The 23,106-nt window shown below is 43.1% G+C and overlaps 1 protein-coding gene across 7 annotated transcripts in view; it reads right to left on the minus strand.

The window, feature by feature from the left end:
• Positions 1–22,826, minus strand: part of LOC131351772 (protein NLRC5-like) — a 57,146-nt gene extending 34,320 nt beyond the window's left edge. For 5 of the 7 annotated variants that reach the window (XM_058387350.1, XM_058387349.1, XM_058387347.1 and 2 more), the window contains exons 1-6: positions 22,720–22,826; positions 22,163–22,261; positions 15,089–15,167; positions 14,418–14,525; positions 14,190–14,303; positions 548–652 (exon numbers count right to left, since the gene is read on the minus strand). In XM_058387350.1, coding sequence (XP_058243333.1) covers positions 548–652; positions 14,190–14,303; positions 14,418–14,488 — 290 coding nt within the window. In that variant the 5' untranslated portion in view covers positions 14,489–14,525; positions 15,089–15,167; positions 22,163–22,261; positions 22,720–22,826. Of the gene's footprint in view, positions 1–547; positions 653–14,189; positions 14,304–14,417; positions 14,526–15,088; positions 15,168–16,539; positions 16,673–22,162; positions 22,262–22,719 lie in introns of those variants that run through there. The other 2 variants (XM_058387345.1, XM_058387346.1) reach the window with 2 other exon arrangements.
• Between the last annotated feature and the right edge of the window lie 280 nt (positions 22,827–23,106).

Genomic DNA, 23,106 nt, shown 5'->3' on the forward strand with positions numbered 1-23,106 from the left:
GGACTGGTGATATATTATTGTTTGTATCATGAGTCAAGTCTTGCAAATTTGTTGGGTTATTTAAAATAATTAGCTACTGTCTGTATCTGCTGTCTGTTTATTGTGTTAAATTAAACACACACTGGATGTGAATGGATTAAAATTTGGGATCCGTACCTCCTCAGGGAGGTTCATTTAACAATAATTTTAAACCTCAGTTAACAATTATTTAAGACTGTCTGAAGACAAATTTCTGTATGTTAAGTTAATCTTCCTGCAAAAAGTTCACTGAATGCATGCAATGCCCAAACTATTACTGGCTGCAAGACCATAGAAGCTTAATGGTGCACTCTAAGTGGGAAGGATGGCAAACTCGCTCTCCCCTGTTAATCACAGTCACTTTAACTAATTACGGGCAGTAGAATTATCTCCCCTGCATGATGGAGTTCTAAAATCAGTACAAAACTAGACTTTACAATGAGGCTAACAGTTTCATTTTAGGGGAAATAGTTTTGAAAGATGGGTATTATGAAACAAATAATGAGGAGCTATAGGAAGACAACCATACCTTTCCTGAGAGGCATCTTCAAAGTTGATGGAAAGTGGCTTGGACTGGTCACTCTTAAAAGACACACAGCTGGATACAGAAGAATTTGGTCTTTTCCCAGTTCCTCTATAGAATAGAAAGGAAATGTTCTTTTGTTATTTTATCTCATAAATTCAAGATGCATATTGAATCCCTCACATGGTTAAAAATATTCAAAGTGTGTTTTCCAAATCAATTTAGAAAAGATTTTATGTCTACAATCTGTGTCCCATCTGCATACAATGATTCACTTCTTCACCAGAAGATGTATAAATGATTCTACACTTCTATAATTATTGACCATTTTGTTTCAGATGATTTTACATGATATTCACCGATCAGTGTCCCAGCATGCCCCCACCCCCCACTGACAATGCGCTATACACGCCCCTGACTATAAGGGTTGAAAAACTAATTCATGCTAACCAGAAGATCTCCCAAAAGATGTTAGATATGCCACAAATGCAGCTATTTCTAAATCTAGATTAGATTTTTTCATGCCTATAAAAGGCAGTATATTGTGTTGTCCACAAGATGACACTATGACACTGTTGTGTTAAAACAGATTCAAATACCTTTAGCGTTATTTGCAGAGGTGTGTCTAGAACAATGTCAGTGCTTCAAAAGTGGGTGCCACAAAAAAAAGGCTAAAAGCGACAGCATTGACATTTCTCTTTTTGAATCTATTTTGAATCGTGAACTCCAGCAGACACTAAAGACTAATTGGCCACAAAACAAGGCAATTGAAAGACATCTTATGGGGGGGGGCACCCCTGGGCACCACATAGACCCGCCCCTGGTTGTTTGAGCCTCTTGATGTACCGTATTGTTGGTACAACATTGTGTAGTGCAGCATCTTTTCTTCAGTTCATGTTATACATGACTGTCATGTTAACAGCAGTGGAAATTGAAATGTAAAATACCTTTGTCGCACTAAAGTACAGTTCACTGAGATGTTTTGTGTTTTAAAGTGTAAAAGACCTAAATGCAGAGTAATATGAGAGACAGTTATGGCGTATATTTAATCAAACCGATTTTGACAGGTCTGACAGCCAATCAGAATCGTCCACGTCACGTTATCCCGCCCCTTTCAACCAATCAGAATCGTCCACATCACAATGTCCCGCCCCTTTTCAACCGATCCGAAAAACGTATCCGTCACAATATCCCACCCCCCTTTCATCCGATGAGGTGGTTTGATGGGGTGGGGTTACATATTCCCTTAGTCATCAGAATCTTAATCACACACACACACACGTGCACAAACCGTCAGTACATGACACACACACACACGTGCACAAACCGTCAGTACATGACACACACACACACGTGCACAAACCGTCAGTACATGACACACACACACGTGCACAAACCGTCAGTACATGACACACACACACACGTGCACAAACCGTCAGTACATGACACACACACATGCACAAACCGTCAGTACGTGACACACACACACACGTGCACAAACCGTCAGTACATGACACACACACACGTGCACAAACCGTCAGTACGTGACACACACACACACGTGCACAAACCATCAGTACATGACACACACACACATGCACAAACCGTCAGTACGTGACACACACACACACGTGCACAAACCATCAGTACATGACACACACACACACGTGCACAAACCGTCAGTACATGACACACACACACGTGCACAAACCGTCAGTACATGACACACACACACGTGCACAAACCGTCAGTACATGACACACACACACGTGCACAAACCGTCAGTACATGACACACACACACACGTGCACAAACCGTCAGTACATGACACACACACACACGTGCACAAACCGTCAGTACATGACACACACACACGTGCACAAACCGTCAGTACATGACACACACACACACGTGCACAAACCGTCAGTACATGACACACACAAACACGTGCACAAACCGTCAGTACATGACACACACACACACGTGCACAAACCGTCAGTACATGACACACAAACGTGCACAAACCGTCAGTACATGACACACACACACATGCACAAACCGTCAGTACATGACACACACACACGTGCACAAACCGTCAGTACATGACACACACACACACGTGCACAAACCGTCAGTACATGACACACACACACACGTGCACAAACCGTCAGTACATGACACACACACACACGTGCACAAACCGTCAGTACATGACACACACACACACGTGCACAAACCGTCAGTACATGACACACACACACGTGCACAAACCGTCAGTACGTGACACACACACACACGTGCACAAACCGTCAGTACATGACACACACACACGTGCACAAACCGTCAGTACGTGACACACACACACACGTGCACAAACCGTCAGTACGTGACACACACACACACGTGCACAAACCGTCAGTACGTGACACACACACACGTGCACAAACCGTCAGTACGTGACACACACACACACGTGCACAAACCGTCAGTACATGACACACACACACGTGCACAAACCGTCAGTACGTGACACACACACACACGTGCACAAACCATCAGTACATGACACACACACACGTGCACAAACCGTCAGTATGTGACACACACACACACGTGCACAAACCGTCAGTACATGACACACACACACGTGCACAAACCGTCAGTACGACACACACACACGTGCACAAACCGTCAGTACATGACACACACACACGTGCACAAACCGTCAGTACATGACACACACACACGTGCACAAACCGTCAGTACATGACACACACACACACGTGCACAAACCGTCAGTACATGACACACACACACGTGCACAAACCGTCAGTACATGACACACACACACACGTGCACAAACCGTCAGTACATGACACACACACACGTGCACAAACCGTCAGTACATGACACACACAAACACGTGCACAAACCGTCAGTACATGACACACACACACACGTGCACAAACCGTCAGTACATGACACACACACGTGCACAAACCGTCAGTACATGAAACACACACACACGTGCACAAACCGTCAGTACGTGACACACACACACGTGCACAAACCGTCAGTACATGACACACACACACACGTGCACAAACCGTCAGTACGTGACACACACACACGTGCACAAACCGTCAGTACGTGACACACACACACACGTGCACAAACCGTCAGTACGTGACACACACACACGTGCACAAACCGTCAGTACGTGACACACACACACGTGCACAAACCGTCAGTATGTGACACACACACACACGTGCACAAACCGTCAGTACGTGACACACACACACGTGCACAAACCGTCAGTACGTGACACACACACACACGTGCACAAACCGTCAGTACGTGACACACACACACGTGCACAAACCGTCAGTACGTGACACACACACACGTGCACAAACCGTCAGTACGTGACACACACACACGTGCACAAACCGTCAGTACGTGACACACACACACACGTGCACAAACCGTCAGTACATGACACACACACACACGTGCACAAACCGTCAGTACGTGACACACACACACACGTGCACAAACCGTCAGTACGTGACACACACACACGTGCACAAACCGTCAGTACGTGACACACACACACACGTGCACAAACCGTCAGTACATGACACACACACACATGCACAAACCGTCAGTACATGACACACACACACACGTGCACAAACCGTCAGTACATGACACACACACACACGTGCACAAACCGTCAGTACATGACACACACACACACGTGCACAAACCGTCAGTACATGACACACACACACACGTGCACAAACCGTCAGTACATGACACACACACACACGTGCACAAACCGTCAGTACGTGACACACACGTGCACAAACCGTCAGTACGTGACACACACACACACGTGCACAAACCGTCAGTACGTGACACACACACACACGTGCACAAACCGTCAGTACGTGACACACACACACGTGCACAAACCGTCAGTACGTGACACACACACACGTGCACAAACCGTCAGTACGTGACACACACACACATGCACAAACCGTCAGTACGTGAAACACACACACACGTGCACAAACCGTCAGTACATGACACACACACACACGTGCACAAACCGTCAGTACATGACACACACACACACGTGCACAAACCGTCAGTACGTGACACACACACACACGTGCACAAACCGTCAGTACATGACACACACACACACGTGCACAAACCGTCAGTACGTGACACACACGTGCACAAACCGTCAGTACGTGACACACACACACACGTGCACAAACCGTCAGTACGTGACACACACACACGTGCACAAACCGTCAGTACGTGACACACACACACGTGCACAAACCGTCAGTACGTGACACACACACACACGTGCACAAACCGTCAGTACGTGACACACACACACGTGCACAAACCGTCAGTACGTGACACACACACACACGTGCACAAACCGTCAGTACGTGACACACACACACGTGCACAAACCGTCAGTACGTGACACACACACACGTGCACAAACCGTCAGTACGTGACACACACACACGTGCACAAACCGTCAGTACATGACACACACACACACGTGCACAAACCGTCAGTACGTGACACACACACACGTGCACAAACCGTCAGTACGTGACACACACACACATGCACAAACCGTCAGTACGTGACACACACACACGTGCACAAACCGTCAGTACATGACACACACACACATGCACAAACCGTCAGTACATGACACACACACACATGCACAAACCGTCAGTACGTGACACACACACACGTGCACAAACCGTCAGTACGTGACACACACACACGTGCACAAACCGTCAGTACATGACACACACACACGTGCACAAACCGTCAGTACATGACACACACACACACGTGCACAAACCGTCAGTACATGACACACACACACACGTGCACAAACCGTCAGTACATGACACACACACACACGTGCACAAACCGTCAGTACGTGACACACACGTGCACAAACCGTCAGTACGTGACACACACACACACGTGCACAAACCGTCAGTACGTGACACACACACACGTGCACAAACCGTCAGTACGTGACACACACACACGTGCACAAACCGTCAGTACGTGACACACACACACACGTGCACAAACCGTCAGTACGTGACACACACACACGTGCACAAACCGTCAGTACATGACACACACACACACGTGCACAAACCGTCAGTACGTGACACACACACACGTGCACAAACCGTCAGTACGTGACACACACACACACGTGCACAAACCGTCAGTACATGACACACACACACATGCACAAACCGTCAGTACATGACACACACACACGTGCACAAACCGTCAGTACGTGACACACACACACGTGCACAAACCGTCAGTACGTGACACACACACACATGCACAAACCGTCAGTACGTGACACACACACACGTGCACAAACCGTCAGTACATGACACACACACACACGTGCACAAACCGTCAGTACATGACACACACACACACGTGCACAAACCGTCAGTACGTGACACACACACACGTGCACAAACCGTCAGTACGTGACACACACACACGTGCACAAACCGTCAGTACATGACACACACACACGTGCGCAAACCGTCAGTACGTGACACACACACACATGCACAAACCGTCAGTACGTGACACACACACACGTGCACAAACCGTCAGTACATGACACACACACACACGTGCACAAACCGTCAGTACATGACACACACACACACGTGCACAAACCGTCAGTACATGACACACACACACACGTGCACAAACCGTCAGTACATGACACACACACACACGTGCACAAACCGTCAGTACATGACACACACACACACACGTGCACAAACCGTCAGTACGTGACACACACACACGTGCACAAACCGTCAGTACGTGACACACACACACACGTGCACAAACCGTCAGTACGTGACACACACACACACGTGCACAAACCGTCAGTACGTGACACACACACACGTGCACAAACCGTCAGTACGTGACACACACACACGTGCACAAACCGTCAGTACGTGACACACACACACATGCACAAACCGTCAGTACGTGACACACACACACACGTGCACAAACCGTCAGTACATGACACACACACACACGTGCACAAACCGTCAGTACGTGACACACACACACACGTGCACAAACCGTCAGTACGTGACACACACACACACGTGCACAAACCGTCAGTACGTGACACACACACACGTGCACAAACCGTCAGTACGTGACACACACACACACGTGCACAAACCGTCAGTACATGACACACACACACATGCACAAACCGTCAGTACATGACACACACACACGTGCACAAACCGTCAGTACATGACACACACACACACGTGCACAAACCGTCAGTACATGACACACACACACACGTGCACAAACCGTCAGTACATGACACACACACACACGTGCACAAACCGTCAGTACGTGACACACACACACACGTGCACAAACCGTCAGTACGTGACACACACACACGTGCACAAACCGTCAGTACGTGACACACACACACGTGCACAAACCGTCAGTACATGACACACACACACACGTGCACAAACCGTCAGTACGTGACACACACACACGTGCACAAACCGTCAGTACGTGACACACACACACACGTGCACAAACCGTCAGTACGTGACACACACACACGTGCACAGACCGTCAGTACGTGACACACACACACACGTGCACAAACTGTCAGTACATGACACACACACACACGTGCACAAACCGTCAGTACGTGACACACACACACGTGCACAAACCGTCAGTACGTGACACACACACACGTGCACAAACCGTCAGTACGTGACACACACACACGTGCACAAACCGTCAGTACGTGACACACACACACACGTGCACAAACCGTCAGTACATGACACACACAAACACGTGCACAAACCGTCAGTACGTGACACACACACACGTGCACAAACCGTCAGTACGTGACACACACACACGTGCACAAACCGTCAGTACGTGACACACACACACGTGCACAAACCGTCAGTACGTGACACACACACACACGTGCACAAACCGTCAGTACGTGACACACACACACGTGCACAAACCGTCAGTACGTGACACACACACACACGTGCACAAACCGTCAGTACGTGACACACACACACGTGCACAAACCGTCAGTACATGACACACACACACACACGTGCACAAACCGTCAGTACGTGACACACACACACGTGCACAAACCGTCAGTACGTGACACACACACACGTGCACAAACCGTCAGTACGTGACACACACACACGTGCACAAACCGTCAGTACATGACACACACACACGTGCACAAACCGTCAGTACGTGCACAAACCGTCAGTACACACACACACACGTGCACAAACCGTCAGTACATGACACACACACACGTGCACAAACCGTCAGTACATGACACACACACACACGTGCACAAACCGTCAGTACATGACACACACACACACGTGCACAAACCGTCAGTACATGACACACACACACGTGCACAAACCGTCAGTACATGACACACACACACGTGCACAAACCGTCAGTACATGACACACACACGTGCACAAACCGTCAGTACATGACACACACACGTGCACAAACCGTCAGTACATGACACACACACACACGTGCACAAACCGTCAGTACATGACACACACACGTGCACAAACCGTCAGTACATGACACACACACACGTGCACAAACCGTCAGTACATGACACACACAAACAGGTGCACAAACCGTCAGTACATGACACACACACACACGTGCACAAACCGTCAGTACATGACACACACACACACGTGCACAAACCGTCAGTACATGACACACACACACACGTGCACAAACCGTCAGTACATGACACACACAAACACGTGCACAAACCGTCAGTACATGACACACACACACACGTGCACAAACCGTCAGTACGTGACACACACACACGTGCACAGACCGTCAGTACGTGACACACACACACACGTGCACAAACTGTCAGTACATGACACACACACACACGTGCACAAACCGTCAGTACGTGACACACACACACGTGCACAAACCGTCAGTACGTGACACACACACACGTGCACAAACCGTCAGTACATGACACACACACACACGTGCACAAACCGTCAGTACGTGACACACACACGTGCACAAACCGTCAGTACGTGACACACACACACACGTGCACAAACTGTCAGTACATGACACACACACACACGTGCACAAACCGTCAGTACATGACACACACACACACGTGCACAAACCGTCAGTACGTGACACACACACGTGCACAAACCGTCAGTACATGACACACACACACACGTGCACAAACTGTCAGTACATGACACACACACACACGTGCACAAACCGTCAGTACATGACACACACACACACGTGCACAAACCGTCAGTACGTGACACACACACACGTGCACAAACCGTCAGTACGTGACACACACACACACGTGCACAAACCGTCAGTACGTGACACACACACACGTGCACAAACCGTCAGTACGTGACACACACACACGTGCACAAACCGTCAGTACATGACACACACACACACGTGCACAAACCGTCAGTACGTGACACACACACACACGTGCACAAACCGTCAGTACGTGACACACACACACACGTGCACAAACCGTCAGTACGTGACACACACACGTGCACAAACCGTCAGTACGTGACACACACACACGTGCACAAACCGTCAGTACGTGACACACACACACACGTGCACAAACCGTCAGTACGTGACACACACACACACGTGCACAAACCGTCAGTACGTGACACACACACACACGTGCACAAACCGTCAGTACGTGACACACACACACACGTGCACAAACCGTCAGTACGTGACACACACACACACACGTGCACAAACCGTCAGTACGTGACACACACACACGTGCACAAACCGTCAGTACGTGACACACACACACGTGCACAAACCGTCAGTACGTGACACACACACACACGTGCACAAACCGTCAGTACGTGACACACACACACACGTGCACAAACCGTCAGTACGTGACACACACACACACGTGCACAAACCGTCAGTACGTGACACACACACACGTGCACAAACCGTCAGTACGTGACACACACACACGTGCACAAACCGTCAGTACGTGACACACACACACGTGCACAAACCGTCAGTACGTGACACACACACGTGCACAAACCGTCAGTACGTGACACACACACACACGTGCACAAACCGTCAGTACGTGACACACACACACACGTGCACAAACCGTCAGTACGTGACACACACACACACGTGCACAAACCGTCAGTACGTGACACACACACACATGCACAAACCGTCAGTACGTGACACACACACACACGTGCACAAACCGTCAGTACGTGACACACACACACATGCACAAACCGTCAGTACGTGACACACCTACACACATAAACATACAACAAGAATGTTTCTACTGATAAAACAAAGACGTTATAAGTTTATCTCCTGAATGTTAAGTATTCCATAGCCACCCCACAATCACCCACACACATCCAACCCCTTAACCCTTACCTTGACACACACACACACACACGTGCACAAACCCAATGTTTATAAAAATAAAGTTTAAATTGTTTTAGTCTATTGATTATTTGAAATTATTATTTTAAAAATGTTTTATAAATTGTTGGGTCTCCCAAGTGGTTTCACAACTTAGAGGATCTGACAGAGGGTACAGAACTTCTACGCTCTCCAATCTAACTTTTAGAGATCACGGACCTTTCTGCAGGTGAGAACACATTTTCACTAACTTGAATCATTTCATTTATGTGTATTAGATTGAATGTCATTAATAATATTAATATTAGAATAATATAATTAGAAAGAATATCTTGTTCTATTTACTTATAGATGGAAACAGATATATAAAGTTTAATTTGATACATTTAATTACAGAACAAGGTCAGACTATACATATCTGGCAGTAGTGTCTAGGAAATGGAAATCAATCAGCATTAGGTAATTTCATTATCTCTCACAGAACATTGTTTTAAGATGAAATGTATAACTCAGAATACTAATAGAATCTTTTTCCTATGATGTCTTAGACTTAGCTTAGTGATTATTTCAGATGACAAGTGTCTTGAAACATCGGCACAAGGCTTAAGAACAACAGAACAATCTGACTCCGACCAAAGGCCTACCGCTTTAGTACATCCGTGGCCTAAACCAATTCCCCGAATTGCGGGTAAGATAACATAAAATGTGAATATTCTAAGAATGTAACCAACCCATTTTACAAGGATTGTAAAAGCTCAGCATATGGACAAGTATGTTTCTATTGATAAAGCATAGAATTTATAAGTTTATCTCCTGCAGGTTCCATAGTCACCCCACAGACTCTCTTGGAATCAAATTAAGCACAGAATCAAGTAAGTCGTTCACATTTTTCTTTCACAAATTAGGAAAAGTGTGAAAATGTGAAGTTATTTTTTTTAAATTGTGAAAAATGTGTATGGTAGCTACCCTAAATTTATAACATTTTATTTATGTGGTCACTAAAGGAGATAACAATTACCAATGGTACTGACAAATTAATCCAGTTAGTCGTTGAAACAAGTAAGCCTTTTATGCACATTATGAAAAGTTTTTTTAAAACTGTAAAGCTAATCTTTGTAATACAAATCTTAAAATCATAGACTGTCTATATTTTATTTTACATGTGTAATGTAAAATTATTCAACTAGAAACAAGTAGAAATTCCACTAAAATAAAATATATATATTATGATAAAGTAAGGTAAACTGCTGAAGCGGAACAATAATTACTGCTAAAATTCAGTTCTTATTTAAAAAAGTTTTTGCTGCATGTTCTCATAATGTGTGAATGTTGGAGCTGGAAATAAGATCCTCTTTGGCACTGGCATAGTGCTGACAGTAAATACAAACACTACTGACAGTTAAAACAAGTAAGTTACTGAAATTAAATATTGTATAGTTTACAGTTAGATCTTACTTAAAACTTTTATTACAAATGACTCAAAAATAAAAAATATCAATTCCTCTGAATCTGATGTCTCTCAAAATTCAATTAATTAATTCTTAAAATGCCTTTAAAATGATTTATTCTGCTAAAACACACAACAAGAATTTAGGAATTATTGGAAATATTTGAGATCACACTTCTTGCTCTGGGTTTGTGCACGTGTGTATGTGTGTGTGTGTCATGTACTGACGGTTTGTGCATGTGTGTGTGTGTGTGTGTCATGTACTGACGGTTTGTGCATGTGTGTGTGTGTGTGTGTCATGTACTGACGGTTTGTGCATGTGTGTGTGTGTGTGTCATGTACTGACAGTTTGTGCACGTGTGTGTGTGTGTGTGTGTGTGTGATTAAGATTCTGATGACTAAGGGAATATGTAACCCCACCCCATCAAACAACCTCATCGGATGAAAGGGGGGTGGGATATTGTGACAGATACGTTTTTCTGATTGGTTGAGAAGGAGGCAGGATAATGTGACGGACACGTTTTTCGGATTGCTTGAAAAGGGGCGGGGCATTGTGACATGGACGATTCTGATTGGTTGAAAGGGGCGGGACAATGTGACGTGGACGATTCTGATTGGCTGTCAGACCTGTCAAAATCGGTTTGATGAAATATATGCCATAACTCTCTCTAATATGGAGAGCTAAAATGTTTTATTTTGGTTTGGGGATACCGTGATATCTCTGGAAAATCTGCAAAAAACATTAGTTATGTTACAAATAAAAATCTGCGATATACCGGGATGAACCACGATATAGAGGGGAATTACTGTACAATGATTACAACAACCTGCCAATCAAGATTGAAGTCTGATTGGAGAGGATTCTCCGGAACCTTATTGGCTAAACTGAACCATATCATTAAAATCAACATTCAATTTGATAAAATATTATGTTTATAGTCAAAAAAAAACCTGCCAGTTGCAAAACTTGTATCCATCCAAAAAAAAAAAAAAAAAACCAGCCCAAACTGTATCACCAAGCCCAATGCATTTTTTCCCGGGTAGACATGACCTAAAGGAGCCCAAATAAACGGGAACCTGCTCCATCTGTCAACACTGATGTACAACACTGGTGTTGTAGCGGCGGTGCTAGAGGCCAGTAAGCGTGTGGAGGGAGAGAGGGCTACACCTACACGTAAGCTGTTAGGACTTCAATACTTTATCTTTGCACTACTCTCTAATCCATTCTAATTACCAAGTTGATTAACAGAATCTCCATGTGATAAGGATGTTGACTATTTGATTTATTAGTAGTTCAATATGAGTTGTATGTTTTAACCGCTTGTTAATAGTTGTTTAACTGGTAAATATTTTAAATATTTGAAGGTGACATTGCCTTATTATACTGAAGTGGTGATGAAAGAATATTAGCCCTAGGAACAATTAATATTTGTAAAATCTTGGACTAATATGGGATTTAAAGTCTCAAATTACACCCTGTGCTGTATCTAACACTTCAGTGTATGAGAGTTCTTTGTGTAAATATAAACTTGGTGGGAATAAGAAAAAAGTGTGTTGCAACCCACTTTGATATGTTGTGTCTCTACTCTGTGGTTTTTTCTTTGTGCAATGTTTTGTGTGCAGGTCTGACTCCCAACCAGAGTGTCCAGCCTGTCCTAGCCTGTCTTTTTTGTGTGTTGTTATTGTGTTGGTTGTACTTGTACTATTATAGATTTTGCTGTTCTGGTAAATATGATAATGGTATAATAATGATAAAATTTGGGCTGTTTTTTGGTGCAGGTTTTTATTTTTTGACAGTAAACATTATATTTTATTCATTTTTGTCCATTTAAATGAACTTTACTATAAAGTATAATATTATATAATGTTGATGTTTTAATAATATAGTTCAGTTTAGCCAATAAGGTTCAGGAGAGCCCTGTCCAATCAGACTTCAATCCTGATTGGCGGGTTGTTTGTTATTGTATTTAGTTATCACAGTATTGATTTTGGGCTGGTATTTTTTTCAGTGGGCGGATATTAAGTTGTAGTTGGGTTGGAAATCTTCAATCCAATTTGGCAGCACTGGGTGTGGCTGTCAATTATTTTGGGGGTGAGTTCTTTTCTTTTTTTTTCTCTATTTTGTGTATTATAGAGTTTGGTAAATTATACAGTATTTTTTGTTGCTTTTCATTCAGGGAAGAAAGCCAGTCAGAAATATTACAATCTTTTGTTTATTATTTTGGCCCTCAAGGCCCTCCGCTGTACAGTTGTGTATATATATTGAATACTTGCTTGTTTTACAATATACCAACGCTTTTTGTGGTAACACTTTTGTGTGTCTATCATTTCTGGTTAAATTATAATGGTATTGATCCCTTGAATCCTGAGCTAATTAACCAACACTAGACTGGGTCATATCAAGTGTCTTACAAACCAACTGAGCAATATACCAATGGCTTATTGTAGGATCATTTACAAACCACTAAAGGTTTAATTTACAAAGGTTTAAACTTCCAGTCTGTTAAACTGTCTGAAGATTAGATGATGATGTGGAAGAGGAAAAGAAAAGTATACCTTTGCTGAGAGGATATTCCATCTTTACATTTGTTGGAGAGTGGTGTTGAATGTTCACCCTTAAAGGTCTTTATATCCGATGAAATGAGAGAATCTGGGCTTTTCTCCGTTCCACTAAAGAGGTGAGAGGAATGTGTCACATCAACACCACAGTAAATACAACATTGTATGTATTTATTGTATGTTACTGTATAATATAATACAGTAAAATAAACCTGGATGAATTACCTGTAGTTCTTAGATTGTCCCTCTGGAAGACTCATTGTAGTGACTCTGATTTCCTCACACTCCCCAGACATTCTCTAAAAAAGTCGACCATCTGCTCTAGTCTTAATCCTGTTAGGAATTCATTAGGAGAGTTTAAAATGGCTGAATTTATCAAACTGGCTTTGGGATTAAATTCATATTTATCCCAAAAGAGCAAGACTGAGGCAACGGTGAGAATGAAAAACTCCATAAGATGACATGAGAAAGAAACCTTGAGAGAATAGAGGCTAAAAAGGAAACCCATCCTCATTTGGGTAAGATTGAACAGTAAATAATGTTCTTTGTACAACTGGTTATAGTCAAATAGTTTGAGAATATATACTATAGAGGAAAGTTTCCCAATCCAAGTCTTCAAGAACTCCCTGTACTGCACATATTAAAGCTTTCCCTGCTCAGTTAATCAATTCTTACTATTAGTATTGAATAAATGAATAAGGATGGGGGGGGGGGTGAACAGTGGCTTAGTGATTAGCCCATTTTCCTCATACATCCAGGGTTTGGGGGTTTGATTCTTGCCTTTTAAACGAGGTTATAGTTTGGGATTTGTTCATAATATTTCAGTAATACTGAGGAATGGCTGCCGAAAAAATTACACACTACTGTAATAAATGTGAAACAACATTTTCACATACTGTTCAGCGTGTCATATCCAGTCTTTAGAAGTAGTTTGGTTTCTCCTTGAATGTCAGTGGTGGGCAAAGTGCACATCTCCTGTACGTAAATGAAAGTAAAGATACTTTAATTAAAATGTTACTCCAGTTAAGGTAGAAGTCCTCAATTTGATATTCTACTTGAGTTAAAGTACAAAAGTACTTGTATTTAAGGAAAAAGTACTACATTTATCCTAGCTCTAATGTCATTTTTTGCAATTACTATTCATTTCATGTGAGAGTAATGTTAATACGAAGTCTATGGAATGATCATGATACAACTGTCAATTATCATTATTAAAAATCAAGGAGCACAAGAGGAACATGGGGCTATAAAACAGCAGGACTTGAGAACAATTAGGTTTTCCTGTTAAGTTATATGTTATACTTAAGATAGTGTAGTGTGTGTGTGTGTGTGTGTGTGTGTGTGTGTGTGTGTAAAAAGAAGAAAGAAAAAAGGACACATAGAAAATATAACCTACGACAGGACAGTCTGACTTGGTAACTCGTACAAAATAACTAATGTGTGCCGGACACTCCTGTGTCCTGGGAATCAGTCAAAAACAAATGATAATTGAGGATGTAAGTAGATTCACTTTAACCGAAACTCGCTGCTCTACAGATTCTGAAGATAAAAGTTCAAATTCAGTCAATATTTCAGTATTTATTAATTAATGCTTTGATGTGTGATGGACAATTACAGTATTTGTGCAGTAATCTTCTGCTTTATATTAAAAAATATGTAAATATGTGAATTTCCCTTTGGGATGAATAAAGTATCTATCTATCTATCTATCTATCTGATATTTTACTGAGGCAGAGCAGGAATCTGAATATGAAAGAGTCTTTCTTCTGTTCTAAACTTAAAACAAATCCTGCAGGTCAGGCCACAGGTCATGGGTGTGCAGGTAGGATGATGGGGTCAGGGTTTTCTTCCATCATAGACTACAGTATTTCAGGGTGTGATACTGCAGTTTTAATGCTCTACTGAACCGTTTGCGCTCACTGCATTGAATGAAAACAAAAAGATACGCTGGTTCAAAAATAATGGTTGAGATGTAGCTCGGTTTTCTAAGCTGTAATTAGACAACTGCATTTCTTAAATAAAGAGATGTAGTGGAGTAGAGAGTATGGTATGTTACAGTAATGAATTACATTTACTTCCTTACTGCCCACTGCTGTTGAACGTGTATTGAGCTGATTTTTATAAACATCTGATTTATCTGTGTTAAAGAAGGATGCTGCACAATTCATGTTACCAAACCTTCAAGATGGCGGCGCGGCAGTAGCACGCAGCGGCCACTCCGGAACCAAAATGGTGCTTTCTTTTTGTTTTAGCGCTAAATTAAAAGTGCATGGACGCCAAAGACAGTGGTGTTCATGTATACGACCGCCAGACGATATTACGGTACAGAAATCATGCAGTTACTAACTTGCATGATGAACTACTCTGCAAACTTCGCGAACTCGGCTTGCTGCGAAGACCAGGCCTTCAGTCCTCGGCGTCGCCTTTGTTTTCACGGAGACGTGGCTCAGCGACAGAGTTCCGGACGCCGCCATTCAGCTAGCCGGACTAACCGTGTTTCGTGCCGACAGGAATGCAGCTCTGTGCGGTAAGACTCGCGGTGGCGGTGTGTGTGTTTACATCAACACGGAATGGTGTAAGGACTCTGTGCTTGTGTCTAACTACTGCTCATCGGTAGTGGAGTTTGTGACTGTTAGATGCAGACCTTTTTATTTACCCCGGGAATTCACCACTACTCTCATTATCGGAGTGTACATTCCCCCCAGCGCTAATGCTAAGGAGGCTCTGTGTGAGCTGCAGAATGTTCACCCCGACGGACTGTTTATCATCACCGGAGATTTCAATCATGCAAATCTCAGAACAGTGCTCCCTAAATTCCACCAGCATGTGGACTTTGCTACGAGAGGGGCGAACACGCTGGACGTTGTTTATTCAAACATTCCCGGCGCGTATCGTGCAGAGCCCCGCCCCCACCTTGGCTACTCAGACCACATCTCTGTTATGTTCCAGCATACAGACCACTCGTCAGACCGCTCTAAACCGGTTCTGAAACAGGTTAAAACCTGGCCAGGAGCCATCTCTGCTCTTCAGGACTGTTTTGAGTGCACTGACTGGGACATGTTTAGGGAGGCTGCAACCAACGGCGACTCTATTGACTTGGAGGAATACACGGCATCAGTGACCGGCTACATCGGGAAGTGCATTGATGACGTGACCGTCTCCAAGACCATCACAACACGCTCCAACCAGAAGCCGTGGATGACTGCGAAAGTGCGTGCTCTCCTGAAATCGAGAGACTCTGCCTTCAGATCGGGGGACAGGGTGGCCTTAAAAACTGCAAGGGCCAAACTGTCCCGAGCGATCAGAGAGGCGAAGCGTACACACGCCCAGAGAATCCACGGCCACTTCCAGAACAGTGGAGACTCCCGACGCATGTGGCAGGACATCCAGGCAATCACCAACTACAGGACAACTTCACCTGCCTGTGACAGTGACGCCTCCCTTCCAGATGCGCTGAACGACTTCTACGCTCGGTTTGAGGCACAGAACAACACAACAGCGAGGAAGACCATCCCTCCTCCTAATGACCCAGTGCTCCGTCTCACCACGGCTGACGTGAGGAGAACTCTATGCAGAGTTAACCCACGGAAGTCTGCTGGACCAGACAACATTCCTGGCAGAGTTCTCAGGGAGTGTGCAGAGCAGCTAGCAGATGTCTTCACCGCCATCTTCAACATCTCGCTGAGCAGCTCCATCATCCCTATGTGCCTCAAGACAACGATCATCGTCCCTGTGCCAAAGAAGTCTACGGTTTCCTGCCTCAATGACAATGGCCTGAACACCTCTCTCTGCAACTGGATCCTGGATTTCCTGACTGGGAGACCTCAGTCAGTCCGGATCGGGAGCAGTATCTCCAGCACCACCACACTGAGCACTGGAGCTCCTCAGGGCTGTGTGCTCAGTCCACTGCTGTTCACTCTGCTGACTCACGACTGTGCAGCAATGCACAGCTCCAACCACATCGTCAAGTTCTCCGATGACACGACCGTGGTGGGTCTCATCAGTAAGAACGACGTGTCAGCATACAGAGAGGAGGTGCAACATCTAACAGCCTGGTGCAGAGCCGACAACCTCTCCCTGAACGTCGACAAGACTAAAGAGATGGTTGTTGACTTCAGGAGAGCACAGAGTGACCATTCTCCACTGTCCATCGACGGATCCTTGGTGGAGATCGTCAAGAGCACCAAATTCCTTGGTGTCCATCTGGCGGAGAACTTCACCTGGTCAACTCAACACCAGCTCCATCACCAAGAAAGCCCAGCAGCACCTCTACTTCCTGAGGAGGCTGAGGAAAGCCCATCTCCCTCCCCCATCCTGACTGTGTTCTACAGAGGGACCATGGAGAGCGTCCTGAGCAGCTGCATCACTGCCTGGTTTGGGAACTGGACCGTCTCAGATCACAAGACCCTTCAGCGGATAGTGAGGACAGCTGAGAAGATCATCAGAGTCTCTCTCCGCTCTATCACAGACATTTACACTACACGCTGCATCCGCAAAGCCATCAGCATTGTGACTGACCCCACAGACCCCACACACCCCTCACACACACTCTTACACACCCCACACACCCCTCACACACACCCCACACACCCCTCACACACACTCTTACACACCCCACACACCCCTCACACACACTCTTACACACCCCACACACCCCTCACACACACTCTTACACACCACACACACCCCTCACACACACCCCTCACACACACTCTTACACACCACACACACCCCTCACACACACTCTTACACACCCCACACACCCCTCACACACACTCTTACACACCCCACACACCCCTCACACACACTCTTACACACCCCACACACCCCTCACACACACCCCACACACCCCTCACACACACTCTTACACACCCCACACACCCCTCACACACACTCTTACACACCACTCACACACCCCACACACCCCTCACACACACTCTTACACACCACTCACACACCCCACACACCCCTCACACACACTCTTACACACCCCACACACCCCTCACACACACTCTTACACACCCCACACACCCCTCACACACACCCCACACACCCCTCACACACACTCTTCACCCTCCTGCCATCTGGAAAGAGGTACCGGAGCATTCGGGCCTCACAACCAGACTGTGTAACAGTTTCTTTCCTCAATCCATCAGGCTCCTCAACACCCGGGACTGAACTGTTCTACACTCTCACACACACACACACACACACACACACACACACACACACACACACTCTCACTCAGGACTGAACTGTATATTAACTCTCTGTCTCTCTCACACACAGATACACACACTCTCTCTTGACTGTGTGGACACACACACACACACACACACATAATTTATATTGTTCATTACTTACTGCACTACCTCTACCTGTCATCTGCTGCTATAGTTATATTTATGTTTATTCTATTTGCACTACCTCAACCACTGCTGTGTATTTTTGCACAATATATATATTTTTTTACATCATTTCACTTTATCTTATTTTATTTCACTTATATTCCATTACACATGTTCTTTTCTTTCTTTTCGGCGCTAAGTGTCCTGTGTTCTTTTGTGTTGTCTTTCTTGTATTTATTGTCTTTTGCACTGTCTTGTCTATGCTCTGTTTGCACCTAGCTGCACACTGTGCACTTTACGTGGCTAAGACAATCTTCTGTCCTAGCTCTGTGGTGGTGTTTGTTGTTTTGTGTTGAACTTGTTGTTGTATGTTTCTGTAGCACCAGGTCCTGGAGAAACAGTGTTTCATTTCACTATGTACTGCGTCAGCTATATGTGGGGGAAATGACAATAAAGCTTCTTGAATCTTGAATCTTTTGTTTCTAATAATATACACTACATGGCCAGAAGTATGTGGACACCTACAGGGCAGATTGAAAATACATGTTTAGTTTATTTAATAAGCAAACAATTATGGATTTTAAAAACAATTCAAGCCTTTGTGTACTATGCTGTATTACAGTATACTGTTTCTCCATCTGTAATTGTGATTACATATTTTGATAACTCATAAAAAGATAAAGAATTTGTTGAATATTAAACCAATTTTATTACAGTCTCAAAATGTCTCCTTGGCCTTGTGCACTTTGGAGCTATAAATGTCTTGTTTGTCTTTTTTTTACACAGAATGTATAATGATGTATAATGAGGGGGAGGGGGGAGGCGATGTCTTGAATAATTGTCTTGAATTTTTTTCACTAGTAGCAAATTTGAAAGCATATATTGAAGAATATCTTCATCTTACAGAAATATAAAATAGACCTCTAGTAGTCTCTCACCCTTCAAAAAGCTGCTTGTTCTTCGTTCATGATAATCAGTAAGGAACATGTTCAGCATGAAGCTCACAAGCACAGGGTTTGGTTTGTAGATATGAAAACTCACCTGCCTTTTAATAATGATAAATTGGCAAGAAGGAAATGTTGGATGTAAGGCCAACTTTTTGTGTGACATGTGCCTCACAATAGAATTAGAATTGTTTTTACTGGTCAAACAATTGCAGATGTTCAGTGGAGCCAGATGTTTTGTCTTTTAGCAAACGCTTTTAAAATGAAAAGCAGAGCTCATTCCTCCTCAGTTAAACTCACACTACTGATCAGTACAGTGACATTTTAGCTTTAATGAAACTCACACTACGGAAATATTCCGACAGCTGGGATGCCAATAATATTTTGCAAAATAACAGGAAAAAACCATCTTGTAAAATTACAGTAATTTTCCATTATTAAAATACATTTTTTTGCTTGAATTTTACGAGATATTGTGTATTTTTGTTTGGCTTTAAATGTTTAAAGAACAAAATTTTGGGCAATTTAGAGACTCCAATCAGCCTAGAAGCATGTCTTCAGAGTGTGGGATGAATCCAGGTGATGTCACGCAATCTCCACAAACACAGAGAGCAGGACCGAAACTCGAACCGAACTCGAACTCCTCCGCCCGAGCGCTGCCGCTATTGTTCAAATCTGAGTTTAGTACAGCAGCAGAGCTCCTGATAATCCACGGTTTCTGACCTCTATCAGGTGGCTCTGATAGGTGGGTTTGCTGCGATAGGAACAATGTCACCTGACAGAAAGTATATTAAATAATGGTCCAATTTATAGATGCGTTTATTTTGATGCACCCATGTCCTACGTAAACTGTATTTCATCCATATTTAAATGATTTTGGTTTGGTTAATGTAGATAGAAAGCAGTGCATAGATTTCGAGATTCCTAAGCATCTAGAAATGTTAGATTAGACACTAATAAATCCATATTTATTATGTTTTGTTGTAATGTATATATATGTATATATATATATATATATATATATATATATATATATATAAAATACGAGATGCCTGTCAAATACGAAACAAATCTATGTAAAATTATAGAACCATTATTTTTTATTTGTTAATTGTCACTAATTGTATCTTATTTTAAAATGTATTTCAAGTATACAACTAGAATTTATCATTTTTTTTGTTAAATAAAAAATTAATGTTAAAATGTATTTTAACAGTCCTTTAGTGTGAAAGAAACAAAAATTTCTTTTAAAAAAATGGAAATTTTATGGTTATTCACAGTTACAAACTTTTCGTGGTATTTTACCTTAGACATGTAAATTCACAGTATATTTTGGTCAAATTAGTAATATTCTGTGTATTTCAAAAATACAGGAAAAATCTGTAAAAATTAACAGTAAAAATTCTGTAAAAGTTTTTTTTTTTTTTTTTTTTACAGTGCAGGCTTTATTATTTTTGCTTTGTAGTATTTTATAAATAAATAAATAAATAAATAAATAAATAAATAAATAAAATAGCCGGTCCACTAGACTTTACTGACAGAACAAATTATGACTGATGTAAAAATAGATAATTTTGTATTTTCACAAGAGGAAACAACTTCAATACCATTGTCATCAGATATACTATTACTAATATTAGCATTTTATTTACAGATGTGTGAATATTGTTTTTCTTACCGTTTATCTCCTTTGGTTCTCCTTTGCCGGCTTCATCATCTCTAAAATGATTTCGACAAAATCGAGTTGTGTTAAAGCTGATTGTTGCCTCTTGTGCTGCTGTAGAAGAGATTCTTGTGATTAGCATCAATCTCAGGGAAATGTGAATCATCACAGGAGACACATCGCTTTAAACCTTTCTTCCTCTTCCTGTGTAACACCTGATTTACAAGAAACCACTTTTACCTTTAACGATTTCTGAACCATACAACCACACTAGCGCGTGACCTCAGATTGCATGCAATAAAGATGATATGAACATCAATATTGACCACCAACACCATTTCTGACCAATTCAATATTCTTTCCGATTTCAAAACCCGAGGGTTTAAAAAATCTGTCTGATGTTAGAAATGTTTTTTTTTTTTAAATAGCCTCATCATGTATGTGGTATCAAACTCTCTTCGTCGTAGCGAATGTCCCGCGATGGCGCAGGGTCCGCTTATGTGCGTAACAAACTGAAATATAAAAAAGGCTAAACATCTGGACATAGAAATGGAAAATCAATTTACTCTCACCTGATGATATATAAAATTCACGAGGCGCGATGTTGTCTGTAGAATGTCCAGGAATAATGTTACCGCATTAAGGGCGAGTCTGTAATTCTGCTGCAGTTTACTTTCACTTTCTCCTTTAACTCTTCAGTGTTCAGTGTTCACATCAATGGGAAATAGAATGAAATGTTGTTGTAAATATCATATTAAAACAGTATATTCTCATATATAGTATATTATTAATGAGACTACATTCGGTTTACTCAACATATGAATCAGTTTCTTCAGTAAATGTCACAATAATAAATTGCTGTAATACCTTGATAAACTCTCTGAATATAACTTGAGTAACTAAGTTGGACATACAAAACACAAAAGAACTAAAATATAACAGTTAATTTCAACAGTAAA

Source organism: Hemibagrus wyckioides, linkage group LG04 (assembly GCF_019097595.1).
Source record: "Hemibagrus wyckioides isolate EC202008001 linkage group LG04, SWU_Hwy_1.0, whole genome shotgun sequence".
Lineage (NCBI taxonomy): Eukaryota > Metazoa > Chordata > Actinopteri > Siluriformes > Bagridae > Hemibagrus > Hemibagrus wyckioides.